The sequence below is a fragment of the Miscanthus floridulus genome, chromosome 18 (assembly GCF_019320115.1).
Source record: "Miscanthus floridulus cultivar M001 chromosome 18, ASM1932011v1, whole genome shotgun sequence".
In the NCBI taxonomy this organism is placed as follows: domain Eukaryota; kingdom Viridiplantae; phylum Streptophyta; class Magnoliopsida; order Poales; family Poaceae; genus Miscanthus; species Miscanthus floridulus.
Genome location: NC_089597.1, coordinates 122,104,538 through 122,118,693, shown reverse-complemented (window position 1 = coordinate 122,118,693; position 14,156 = coordinate 122,104,538). Strand labels below are relative to the sequence as shown.

Sequence of the window (14,156 nt, the reverse complement as noted above, 5' to 3'; positions counted from 1 at the left end):
CTCCCTCTCTCTTCGTTTCTCTCTTCGCCACTCTCCATTCCTCTCTCTCAGCCGCAGCACAACCGTGAGCGACCGAGAGCAAGACGGCGAGCGAGCGGGCGGTGGAGCGACTATGGCGCCATCGCCGACCCCCTCGCCGGCACGCGTGCTCCCCAATGGGTGAGCATGCCGCCGTCGAGCGGCCTGGCCACGGCGCCCCTTGGCCAAGCTCTTCTTCTCCCGCGCCGACGAAGGGCCGGCTCGGCTCTTCTTCTCCCACGCTGGCGAAGGGACATCCCGACGCACGGCGAGGTAGATCCACCCCTTCCCCCTTCGGATTTGGATCTCCTTTTCTCTTATCCGAACAAGGGTTTAGATCTAGGGCTCGAAATCCGACCTTCCCCTTTTCCCCTTCTGTGATTTGGATTTCTCTTCTCTTATCCGAATATGATAGGTGGGGATTAGGGTTTAGATCTAGGGTTCGGGTTTGTTTTCTTTTAATTTCTTTTCTTTTCGGAGTTCATCCGAATCTCTTCCCTTCCCATTCTTCCCCCTTCCCCTTGTTCTTTTGGGATTATAACCCAATTTGGGATGGGGTTACAAATTAGGGTTGGGGTTTCGGTTGAACCTTTTCTTTTGATTCGTCCGTCCTTGCTTTTCTTTCTTGGGTTAGGTCTTAGGGTTCGGCCAAATCCGAACCCACTCTTCTTCTTTCTCATGCGAGTTAGGGTTAGAGTTGGGAAGAACCCTCTTTCTTGTCAGATCCGAACTGGATTTGATCTTTTCTGTTCTTTGCCGTGCGCTATCGACGAAATATGGTCGGCAGTCCACCGAGGGGGGGGGGGGGTGCCCGTGGTGGTAGATTGTCGGTAGACGGTGCGTATAATCAGGAACCAGATGGTGACACAAGACGCAGAGACGGTGCGTGTAATACCCTACGTCCTGTGTCTTTGGTGTATTGTATTGAGATGTAGATGGATTAACCTGTCCTCTAGGGGACCCTTGTCTCTCCTTATATACTCCGAAGAGACAAGGTTACAAGTAAAGTATCAAATTTGGTACTATTACAATATCTAGTACAACTTGAAATCTTGATGTGTACGCCTTGATCTTACGGGCCGGGCCACCTCGGATGGTGCGGCCCATGTACCATCTTGTGGTACCCGGGGGTATATCCCCCACATGCGCCGTCGAACGGTGCGGCTTCTTTCCCCCACGCGGTGGCGGTGGTGACCGGGGTTCTAGTGACCTCCGCCACCCCCGGTCCCTATTCTGTTTCTTTTACCCGATTAGGGTTAGAGTCACACAGAGGCAACCTAGCTCTGGTACCATTGTTAGAATCATAAGTGTACCTCTCTGTGTGTAACCGTAGATGCGGTGAAGGCTCCTCACCTTCTCAGTAGATGCACCGCAGCGGGGAGACGTCGGTGCCACGGTGTAGAAGGCGTCCAGCGCAGTGGAGACGATCACCATTGGTGCTGTGGAGACCCTGCAGAGGGAGCGACGGCGGTGGCGGGGCACATCCCATCGCTGGCAGCACGTCTTTAGGATCGGATTAGGGTTTTCTCTGTAGGTGGGTAGCGGCTCCAGTGAACCTCGTTGTCCGAGCCTTGATCCCCATCTTCCTTTTATGTATGCTGTGCGACAGGGGCCCACCAACCATATTAGGGTTAGGCTCCCCTGATCAAGGAGCAGAGACAAGAGCCTAATAAGCCGTTGGGTCTATTGGTGGAGATCAACTTACAAGTACAACTGCCTGCACTCGCTAGCTGATAAGCTAAGCCAGATACATACAGTTACATGCCGCCGAACACGCTGATTAGCGCGTAAACCAAAATTTGTGGAAAGACCCGCGCACGGCACAGCATAGTCGTCGCTAGACCTTGACGGCCAATTCCACTGCACACGGAACTAAAAGGCGACGGCACGCTGCAGCAGCGCATAAATACATGCACACCGTGACCTCGTACTTCCACAAAAAGCTTTGACCCACAACCACAAGCAGAAGGCAGTATCGATCCCGGCCATGGCCATGGCTAATAAGAAGCATGGAGGAAACAGCCTTCTCCTCCTCATCAGGCTGATAAGCCTGTCCTCGTACTACCTGCTCTGCCGTGTTCCCCATGCCACCTCACTTAGCTTCAGCTACAACTTCTCCAACCCCGGCGTCCTAACCAGCGCCGACCTCACGTACATGTCCAACGCCACCAACGCCAGCGGCCGGATCGACCTGACCAAGGACACGACCTGGAGCACCGGCCGGGTGGCGTACGGGCAGCCTGTGCCTCTCTGGAACAACAGCACCGGCAATTCCAAAGTCGCCAGCTTCACTTCCAACTTCACCTTCGCCATCATGCCACGCAACAGCACCGGCCAGGGCGACGGCATGGCGTTCTTCGTGGCGCCGTACCCGCCTACTCTCCCGCAGGACTCCAACGGCGGCTTCCTGGGGCTCTTCAACAACCCCAACAACACGGCCAACGCCTACTTCCCGCCGACCGTCGCCGTGGAGTTCGACGCGTTCAAGAACGTCTGGGACCCGGCGAACACCGTGAACCACGTCGGCGTCGACGTCAACAGCATCGTGTCCCTCGCGTACGCGGCGCTGCCGGACGCGAGCTTCAACGGGACCATGTCGGCGTGGGTCAGGTACGACGCCAACGCGAGCACGCTCTCGGCGACGCTGCGGTTCGACCACCTGCCGGAGCTGGGCCTCTACAACGTCAGCGCGACCGTCGACTTCAAGGAAGCTGGGCTGCCGCAGCAAGCGGCGGTCGGGTTCTCCGGAGCCACAGGAGATTTCGTCGAGCGCCATCAGATCCTTTCGTGGTCGTTCGAGTCCACTCTCGTCAGCGTCGCCGTTGTCAACACGACCGGCAAGTGCCTTTCCCTGCTTGTAGCTTTGTTATTTCTCCTTTTTTCTCTTTATTAGATTAGAAATTCGCGTTGCTCAATATATAATATGAATCTTATGTAATCTGTGAACATAAGCGTGCATTGCTTCGCTGAAATCAAATGCGTAAATAAATCTGGGAACAATGTTTTATCTATCTTCGATGCATGATTTGTGCACTCTCACTATATATACATAGTGTTGTTGCAAAATCACTGGGGGAATTGTGTATGCTCATAAGCCAATGATGTGTGTTTTATAAGCTTTTGCAGTGGTTTTTTTTTGTGTGTGAATCAGAGGTTTTGGTATTTATGCATCTTTAAATGACAGGAACTAAAACATCAAACATGCGAAACTTAGGCCTAATAGCCGGACTGGCATCTACTGGGATCGTCATACTACTCATTGTAGCAACATGGCTCAGCTACAACAAATACCTAAAACGAAAGGGCACCAACCAAACGCAAGAGGCTCCCCTCCGCCTCCATGGAGAAATGGACGATGAGTTCGAGATGGGGGCCGGGCCTCGGAGATTCACCTACAACCAGCTGTCACAGGCGACGCGAGGTTTCTCCGACGAGGAGAAGCTCGGCGAGGGCGGCTTCGGATCAGTCTACCGCGGGTACCTACAGGATCAAGGTCTCCATGTGGCCATCAAGAAGGTCTCCAAGACGTCGAAGCAGGGGAGGAGGGAGTACGTCTCCGAGGTCACGATCATAAGCCGTCTCAGGCACCGCAACCTTGTGCAGCTCGTCGGGTGGTGCCATGACGCCGACGAGCTCCTGCTCGTCTACGAGCTCATGAGCAACGGCAGCCTTGACAAGCATCTCTATAGCACAGATAACATTCTAACATGGCCAGTCAGGTAAGAACTTAATCAGTCAATCGAGCTGGTTGTTTCTGTTTAACTACGAGTTCATGCTGTTGCCAGATATTACAAGTTCTTTTTTCTTTTCTTTTTGGGCGTCGATCAGGTACAACATCATCCTTGGCATGGGCTCTGCTCTCCTGTACCTTCACCAAGAATGGGAGCAATGCGTGGTGCACAGGGACATCAAGCCGAGCAACGTGATGCTGGACTCGTCGTTCAACGCCAAGTTAGGCGACTTCGGCCTCGCGCGCCTCGTCAACCACAGCCGCGCTGCGCAAACCACGATGCTCGCCGGCACGATGGGGTACATGGACCCAGAGTGCGCGGTGACCAGCCGCGCCAGCGTCCAGTCCGACGTCTACAGCTTCGGCATCGTCCTCCTCGAGGTCGCCTGCGGCAGGAAGCCCGTCGCCCCGGAGGAGGAGGACGAGAGCAGGGTGCTGCTCGTGCAGTGGGTCTGGGATCTGTACGGGAGGGGCGAGCTCCTCGACGCGGCGGACCCGCGGCTGGACGACGGCGGGGGCGGGTTCCAGCCGCTGGAGATGGAGCGGGTGCTAGGCGTGGGGCTTTGGTGCGTGCATCCGGACTACGCGTCCCGGGCGTCGATTCGGCAGGCCATGAGCGTCCTCCAGTTCGAGGCGCCATTGCCGGAGCTCCCGTTGGAGATGCCGGTGGCCACGTATGGGCCGCCTGTTGCCGGCAGGGGTTACTACGGGTCGATCACCACCACGTCGTCGTCCGCAGGTGCTAACACCGGAGGCCACTCGTCGACTGGTGACCGGACGGCGGAGCACTCGTTTGCCTCGTCGGCCAAGAGCGCTGGCACCCATGGCACATCTTTTGTCACTTCCAACACGGCACCCGTGGGCAGTGCGCGTGAATCCGCCATGCCCAGTCACGTCGCGGACCGGTTCAGCACTCATTCCACTGATGGACGCTCGGGCACGATTGAGCAGTTTCGGTCGACACGCTGATGTTACTATAGCTCAACCTGATTTCGCGGATGCACTAGCTTTCGGAAAATTCTTGAGAACCTGGAAAGATTAACTACTACTTCTATCCCAAAATAAATAAAAGGATGCGGTACACATAAAGAAAACAAAAAGGATAGATAGAGAGATGTACTGTGAAAAAAAGATTGGACCATTGAGAAAGGACTTTACGGTACTCTTAAATGACTTGAGTCATTCATTTTAATAAGATCGAATGGTTAGGATCATATATATTACCATACGAGTAATATGTGAAATATATATATATATATATATATATATATATATATATATATATATATATATATATATATAGGATAAGTAAGGAAGGTTGTAGATATATATAAACAAATCTTTTTCTAGATCTAATCCATGCATATGTGGCTTATTTATGGTAAATCTTTTATTTTATAACTTTGGACATGGCATAATAAGATTAATATAACTGCACGTTGTTGACACCTGTGGTAGCACACAGAGACAAAATTCGCAAGCGCAGGTGTATCGAAGTAGTTTTCACCCGGAGTATTATCGAGTATCGTATCCATAGAAAAATATGTGTGTTGTCTACCAACTAGTTTGTCCAGGGATAGCAATCAAGGTTTAAGGTATGAGTAGAGAGGATTCCTATGGTTATGATCCTATGCAAAGCAAGGCTTATGATTCTAGTGTTCACTTCGGGACGCCGCTTAGACGGTAAAACACCGCTAATAGATAACTCTACCGACGTGACTACAGTCCTACTAATTTAAGAACCTACTCAATTCGGTGTGAACTATAAAGGATAGACGGGACTATCACCTCCCGCTGCTATCACACAACCAAGAAGCAGGGAGCAAACACATGTAGCCGATAGCCTAAGCACCACGCTTATGCTAACGATTACTATTCTAATCCAGAGATCTAGCAAGGACTAGAGCACTCAAAAGAACTGTGAACCCGTGAACAAAAGAGCATAAAACTTACTTTAAACAGAAATCAATTACCAGGGGTATCTCAGATGTAGACTTGGAGAAGCCTAGATCCGCCAAAGTACAAGCCATAGAGGTAGCACCGACAGGCCGGTACCTCCTCCCAACTCATCCCTCACTCTCTAACTCACTATTTTCTAGGTACAAGACTGGATCCTATAGAGGACTAATCTTCTCTTGAGAGCTGCCTCTGATCCTGACGAGGAGGATATGGATTAGGGTTTCAAGATGCTCTAGGGAGAGGGGTACATGGCCGTATATATAGGGGGTAGCATCAATTCTGGACCCTCGAATCAAACCGACTTGAATAAACGGCGTAGATGCGATCTTTAAGGCGGTGGAGAACCAACGTATCGAGGAGGGGCTGACACGTGGGGTCCACAGGCCGGCCGGCCCCCATGCCAGCCTCTCACGGTCATCTTCGGTGGAGAGTCCTCTGATGTCCTCTGGAACCTTCTAGAGTTGTTTACGCCGTGGAAAAACGTGATTTACTTTGACGAGTAGGTCCACCTTGGCGGTTTTCTGGATAAACCCTACTAAAAATACAGATTCACCAAAACTTATGAAATTTATTAGTTTAAACCCCTAAACCTATATTGGTGATGGAATTAAGCATATATGCATGTTATGTTGACGGTTTATAATTGGTGTTAGTGACCATCAACACACGTGACATAATTTGATTAGCATATAACTTGGAATCTGTATACCCAACATTCGGTTGTTTTGGCCCCTCCTAACAACTGAATTTTGTCCATGCACTTACACTGTCTTATAGCTATATTTACATTGTCCTATTACTATATTTACAATGATTTATTCAGTGCAATTTATTAGACAGAGCGATGTAATTTGGGGATAACACAACTTTTATTTCTATTGATTGCAAATCTCAGACAAATTTACAAATTCTTTCTAAGGATTGCAGATATCAAAGAATATATATCAAATTATTCTCAAATTTCAGAACAAATTACAAATTGATCATAAATTACGGTGGGACCCACCCTCCCCAACCTTATCCCTTCCCTTCCCTTCCCTTACGTGACTTTCGTGACCCGCACAGTTGCTGGTTTGCCCTCCTCGTCGCCGACCACCAGCCCCACGCCGCTCCGCCATGGCCAGGGCCACGAGCTCCAAGGCCGACCTTGAGTGCTCCATCGCCGTCCGCGCCTACTGCCTCGCTGGCCGTGCTGCCTTGCCTGCTCGCCAGCCGCGCCCAATTTGATGGCCCAGAAATCGGTTGTCGGGAGACGCTGAAACAACCGGTTGAGGTTTAGCAATTCTCATAACTTGAATAAAATGCATATCAACTTGTTAGCCTTTGTCAATTAGGTTCACTAACTTTGAATTTGTATTTCTAGGTCAAAAACCTATTTAAGTGGTCCACAAATAGGGCATATTGGTTTTATTTTGTGATTAAATCCAATGTGGGCACTACAACGTGGTTGATGACTTGGATAGTAGGTCACTTGCGGTGCATGTGAGGTCACAGCTCCTCTCTATTTTTTTTGCAGCGCCAGCGGCTCCGGGCAATACAAGAGAGGGCGAGAGAGGGAGGGGGGAAGACCAGAGAATGAATGACATAAAAAACTCAAGGGGTTATGTAGTCAACCTCTGATACATTAGAGGGTTATGTAGACTTTTTAATATGCCATGTTAGCAAAACCACCTTCAAAACCGTCTTAGGGGGTCACTTAGATGTTTTTAATAGTTTAAGGTGTAGAATAACTAGTTTTATAGGCGAAGGGGTGAAGTAGACAACCACGAATATTTGAGGGGGTGTAAGGTCGAGATGGCGATTAGAGGAGGGTGAATAGTCGTTTCTAAAACTTAATCGTGTTGGCTAACCAAAATAAGTGCGGAATTAAAACTATCGGTCTAGCCAAGACTACACCCCTCTATCTATGTTCTCTAGCACCTTGTAAAGATCCTAATTAAGCAACAAAGGTGCCGGGCTAGCTAAAGCTCACCTTACTAATTCAAGGAGCAAGGTCACACAAACCTATGCCACTAGTACTTTAAGCTATGAGGGAGCTCCTACACATGCTAGTAAGCAAAAGCACAAAGCCAACTAAGCTCACTAGCAATGCTCAATAATAAGGCAACCAATGCCAAATTAGAGAGCACAATTACTTAGCTACAGGCAGTGCGCTGCTGTCCTGGTGTATCAGCGTCTCAGCCATAACCGTGACGCACGTAGCACTCTTGACGCCCATAGACGTACCTACGACGACCTAAGAGAAGGAGCCCACCGTAGCTATCATCCTTGTCGTGGCGGATTGTATGACAACAGCGAGGACCGAAGCCCGAGCCCTAGCCTGTCGGGCCCTCAGGCCTTTGGCCGTCACATCCTCAATGCTGCTTTCCCGCCAAGGTACCGACCACCGACTAATATCGCAAAATACTCTGGGGAACAAACCTCGGATTATGGCTCAAAGACTACCGGCTTGCCTGTCAAGCCAGTGGTACGGATAATGATGACTTCATTATTCGCAACCTTCCACTGTTCTTAGCCGATTCAGCATGAGCGTGGTTGGAACACATACCGTCCAACGCAATCTAGAGTTGTGTGGATCTGAAGGAGATCTTTGTGGGGAACTTCCAGGGCACATACAAGCGCCCTGGGAACCCATAAGACCTCAAGAACTGCTGACATAAGACTGATGAGACCCTCCATGGGTACATACGGCGTTTCTCCTGATAGTGCAACAAGCTTCCTAACGTCGCCGACGTCGACGTTATAGGAGCCTTCCTGTCTAGGACTACCTGTGAGTCTTTGGTTCATAATCTAGGACGCAAGGGCCTGCGAACCACCAAGGAACTCCTAGACATCGCCACTAGCCACGCCTCTAGAGAGGAGGCGGTCGGAGCGATCTTTGATCGTCTCGAAGGCAGGCAAGGCAGGACGAGGGCGCCGGTGAAGGCGCCTCCAATCATTCTGCCAAAAGGAAGAACAAGAAGCAATAACACGAGGACTCGCTCATGGTCGCTGCTGACCGCTAGGGTGGTCGAAAGCCTATGGAGGGCACTCCGAACCACTTCGAAAAATTACTCAAGGGGCCATGCCCGAACCATGCCTTTCTAGTTAAGCATCTACTCTTAGACTGCAGCCTCATGTGGTGGTTCTTGTCCAGAGGCTCCAACAAAGGGGAGCACAGAAAGGACCCTGCCCCCACAATAGATGATGTCGAGGAGAAGGACGATGGTTTTCTAACACCGAACGGCTGCCTCATGATCTTTGGAGGATTGGCGGCCTATGACTCCAAACACCGTTAGAAGGTCACACGCTATGAGGTCTATACAGCTGAACCAGCCACACCTCCCTTCCTCTGGTGGTCATAGCCTACCATAACCTTCGATCGGACCGACCATCTAGAGAGCGTCCCGCATCCAGTGAGATATCCGCTCATGGTCGACCCGATCATTGGCCTGAAGCGGCTCACCAAAGCACTGATGGATGGAGGCAGCGGCCTCAATATCATGTACACCAAGATGCTCGATGAGATCGATATGCCCATTACCTTCAGGGTTCAGTTCAATTATAGCACTGAAACCCTCACCTTTGAGGTGGTTGGGTTGCCCAGAACCTTCCACGCCATCCTAGGACGTCCATGCTATGCAAAGTTCCTGGCCGTCCGCAACTATACATACCTCAAGCTAAAAATACCGGCCCCTATGGGGTCATTACCATTGGCACCTCCTTCTAGCACGCCTATGAGTGCGAGGTCGAGTGCTGCGGTCACGCCACAGTAATCGTCGCCTCTAGGGAGCTCACCGCCCTTAGGGAGGTCACCGAAGAAGCGCCCAATGCTAAGAAGTCAACCAAGTCGTTTGAGTCTACAGAGGGCTCTAGAGAAGTCCTCATAGACCCCAGGAGCACCAAGGGTAAAACGGTGTGCTTCGGTACCCCACTTTCCTCTAAATAGGAAGGCACGCTCGTCGGCTTCCCCGCGCCAATAGAGACATCTTCACGTGGAAACCCTTGGACATGCCAGGCATCCCAAGGGAAGTCACCGAGCATACCTTGAAGATCCACCTAGGCTCCAAGCCAATGAAGCAACACCTGCGTCGCTTCGACGAGGAGAAACATAGGGCCATCGATGAGGAGATAGCAAAACTTTCGGTGGCTGGATTCATTAAGAAAGTATACCACCCAGAGTGGTTAGCCAATCCCGTTCTTGTACGAAAGAAGAGTGGGAAATAGAGAATGTGTGTTGACTATACGGGTCTCAACAAGGCATGCTCAAAGGATCCATTTCCTTTTGCCGTGCATAGACCAAATAGTCGACTCTACCTTGGGGTGCGAAACCCTCTGCTTCCTTGATGCATACTCCCGATACCATCAAATCATGATGAAAGAGTCTGACCAGCTCGCAACATCTTTCATCACCCCCTTCGGATCGTTCTGCTACATCTCAATGCCGTTTGGTCTAAAGAACGCTAGGGCTACATACCAGCGCTGTATGCTCAAATGCTTTGGGGACCTCATCGAGCGAACCATTGAGGCCTACGTTGACGACATCGTGGTCAAGTCCAAGCGGGCTGGCCACCTCGTTGCCAATCTTGAGCAGACCTTTGCAAAACTCCGAGCGAATTGCATCAAACTCAATCCCGAGAAGTGTGTTTTTGGGGTCCCGAGGGGTATGCTGCTCGGCTTCATCGTCTCTGAGCGCGACATCGAAGCCAACCTAGAGAAAATCTTAGCCACCACAAGGATGGCCCGATTCAGATCATAAAGGGGGTTTAGCGAGTCACAGGGTGCCTCGCCGCACTCAGTCGATTCATCTCGTGCCTCAGTGAATGAGGTCTCCCCCTTTATCGACTCTTGAAGAAAGCCGACCGCTTCGAGTGGACATCCGAGGCCTAGGAGGCACTTGACATGGTTAAACTGCTTCTGACAAAGGCCCCAATCTTGGTTCTTCCAACCAATGGAGAATCCTTTCTGCTATACATAGCGGTCACCATGCAAGTGGTCAGCGCTACCCTGGTAGTGGAGCGGGAAGAAGAGGGCCCCGCCCTCAAGGTATAGCACCATGTGTACTTCATCAGTGAGGTACTATCCGACTCTAAGACCCGCTACTCCAAATCCAGAAGCTCCTATATGATGTCCTCATCACCAAGAGGAAGCTACGCCACTACTTCGAGTCACACCCGGTGACGGTCATGACATCGTTCCCCCTCGGCGAGGTCATCCAAAGCCAGGACGCCACAGGAAGAACTGCAAAGTGGGCACTTGAGTTGATGGATTAGGGCATTACGTATGCCTCCCGAACGGCGATCAAGTCCCAGGTGTTGGCTGACTTCATCGTGGATTGGACCGTGGTCCAAATGCTGCCGGTGGCCATCGATCAAGAGTACTGGACCATGTATTTCGATGGGTCACTGATGAAGAAAGGCATCGGCATGGGGTTGGTCTTTGTATCACCCCTTGGGGTACACATGAGGTATATGGTTCCTCTCCATTTCCCTGCATCCAATAATGTGGCTGAGTATGAAGCACTCATCAACGAGCTACACATTGCCATCGAGTTGGGCATCCGGCGCCTCGACATCCAAGGTGACTCCTAGCTGGTCATCAACCAAGTCATGAAGGAGTCAAGCTGTCATGATGCCATGATGGATGTATACTACCAAGAAGTCTGACGGCTAGAGGACAAATTCGATGGCCTCGAACTCAATCACATCCCAAGGTGCCTCAACGAGGCGGCCGACGTGCTTGCGAAGGCGGCATCCAGCCGAGAGCTGATGCCAACAAAAGTCTTCGCTAGCGACCAACACAAGCCCTCGGTGCACTATGAAGGGTCAGAATAGGCCAACGACTGTCCGCCCGATCCAGCCTCGAGGGCTAACCAACCGATGGCTCCGTCTAGCCCCAAGGTCATGGAGCTTGAAGAAGATCCAGTGATAGAGCTTGACCCTCTGTTCAACTGGAGAACGCTCTACCTCAACTACCTACTCCATGACACACTACCGACGGACAAGATGGAGGCTCGATGGCTCGCACGCCACGCCAAATGTTTCATTCTTGTGGAGGGCGAACTCTACAAATGAAGCCACACTGGGATCCTATAGCGTTGCATCCCCATCGAGCAGGGGAAGCATTTGCTGAGCGATATCCATGGTGGGGTCTGTGGTGACCACGCTGTGCCTAGAACCTTAGTTGGAAAGGCATTCCTATAGGGCTTCTACTGGCCCACTGTAGTAGCCGACGCCGAGTAGATCATGCGCACCTGCGAAGGGTGTCAGTACTATGCTCGACAAACTCACCTCCTAGCCCAGGCACTCCAGATGATCCCCATCACGTGGCCCTTCATAGTCTAGGGGCTCGATCTAGTGGGACCTCTCAAGAAGGCACCTAGAGGATACACCCACTTGCTTGTCACCATAGACAAATTCACAAAATGGATAGAAGCTCAGTCGATCTCCGCGATCAAGTCTGAGCAAGCCGTGATGTTCTTCCTCGACATCATCCATCGCTTTGGAGTACTGAACTCCATCATTATGGATAATGGCACATAGTTCACCAGCAAGAAGTTCCCTTGATTCTACGATGAAAACCATATCCAGGTCGATTGGGCCACCGTCGCGCACCCCCGAATGAACGGGTAGGTCAAGCACGCAAATGGCAAGCTCCTATAGGGTCTTAAACCTAGGATCTTCAACCGGTTGAACAAATTTGGTGCATGCTTGGTCACCGAGCTTCCTTCAGTACTCTAGAGCTTGAGGACAACCCCCAGCCGAGCCACCGGCTACATGCCCTTCTTCATGGTCTATGGTTCCGAGGCCATCCTCCCAACCGACCTTGACTATGGAGCGCCAAGGATCTAGGCATACGGCAAATAGGGAGCCAAGGCATCCCATGAGGACACCATGGACCAGCTAGACAAAGCACATGACATCACCCTCCTTCGCTTGGCCAAGTACCAATAGGCGTTGTGACGGTACCAAAGCCGACGGGTGCGGGGCCAAGCCTTCAACGTCGGGGACCTAGTCCTTCACCTTGTCTAGAGCAATAAGGACCGCCACAAGCTCTACCCGCCCTGGGAGGGGCCATACATCATCGCAGAAGTACTCTGGCTAGGCGCCTACAAGCTGAAAACCATCGACGACGAGGTCTTCACCAATGCCTAGAACATCGAGCAGCTACGTCATTTTTACCCCTAAATAAATGCATACTTTCTCTTATCAGTTTTGTCATCAAAATCCTCAATCTTTCATGACATCTGACCCCTGCAAGTGCGAGGGGTCGGACCTCACTCGGGGCTAGTTTGAGTACGTTTATCTTATAAACATTCTCTGTGTTTTCCCTCTTTTCTCATAGTAAGTCCTAAGGGCTAGGATTTTAGGAACAAGCTCTGAGTATAACTGGTAGGACTGCGAGAAACCCACGCCCCAGCGGCTATGATCTCTTTGCTCACCAGTGTGATCAGAATTGGCTCCCCTGCACTCCAAGCTTTTTGTGACCTTAACTATGGGAAGGGTCGAAAGGCACTGAACCTCTTTTACAAAAAGAGGGAGAAGAGCTAAAAAGCTATTTGCCGTAATGAAATTTCAGAACTTATTCTTTTTTGCACAAATTCATCGCTTACAAAGTGATTTCATCATGAAAAGGGACTGATGTATTCATGAATATGAAAAACTATTGACATGGGAGCTCCCCCACAACTTAAACGATTATATTTTCTGACTAGTTCTACTCTAAATACTACTATGGCTGCCACGCCACGCTCTCTATCGGCAACGTCCTACCACTCCGCGGGATCCCTGAGGGTGCCGTCATCTGCAATGTCGAGCACCACATCGGTGACCGTGGCGTCTTCGCCGGGGCATGCAGGGACTATGCCATCGTGATCAGCCACAACCCTGACAACGGCACCTCGACGGGGACACTGCCCGCTGAAGTATGGCCATCATTACTGGTGGATGTCTCCACATCTCGTCAAACTTCATGAACTGGCCGATCTGAGCGGCTACAAGGGCGAAGCCCCCCATCAATGCAGTCCATCTATGGCTTCCCCACCAACAAGGCTCACCCACAAAAGATTCACCGAAAGAAGTTTTCATACAGCTCCATCCCAACGAAGGCCTCGCAGGCGGGGACAAAGCCGGCGATGGGCGGCACCCTCCAGCGCGCCTCCTCCTTCGGCGAAAGCGGCCCCTTCTCGGCGAAGGCGGCCAGCACCATATCATCTACGTTGGATGACCTCCCACTCGACATCATGCTCTAGATTCACGAACGGATTTGTGAGTTCTCCTCTCCCTCGCATTACCCTCTCTCACTTAGGAACCGCCATGACATGTGAACGCTCACGGTGAAAAAGGAAAAGGAGAAGAGGCAGTAGCTCAAGAATAGGCAGAGGAATGGGATGAGAACCCTCTCCCTTCCCCTATTTAAGGAGGAGATGTAGCAGTTGGAGAAAGGCGAAGGGTTGGGGGGAAAACCCTCT

At 51.1% G+C, this 14,156-nt stretch overlaps 2 protein-coding genes across 2 annotated transcripts; both read left to right on the top strand.

Annotated features, from left to right (window-relative positions):
- Positions 1–1,973: 1,973 nt before the first annotated feature.
- Positions 1,974–4,950, top strand: LOC136520068 (L-type lectin-domain containing receptor kinase IX.1-like). The gene is made up of 3 exons (XM_066513469.1): positions 1,974–2,855; positions 3,203–3,737; positions 3,847–4,950. Exons 1-3 carry the CDS (start codon positions 2,006–2,008, stop codon positions 4,715–4,717), a joined length of 2,256 nt encoding a protein of 751 aa, XP_066369566.1. The 5' UTR covers positions 1,974–2,005; the 3' UTR covers positions 4,718–4,950.
- A 4,167-nt stretch (positions 4,951–9,117) lies between these two features.
- LOC136524521 (uncharacterized) lies at positions 9,118–9,462 on the top strand. The gene has a single exon (XM_066517865.1). It carries the CDS (start codon positions 9,118–9,120, stop codon positions 9,460–9,462), a length of 345 nt encoding a protein of 114 aa, XP_066373962.1.
- Positions 9,463–14,156: the final 4,694 nt, after the last annotated feature.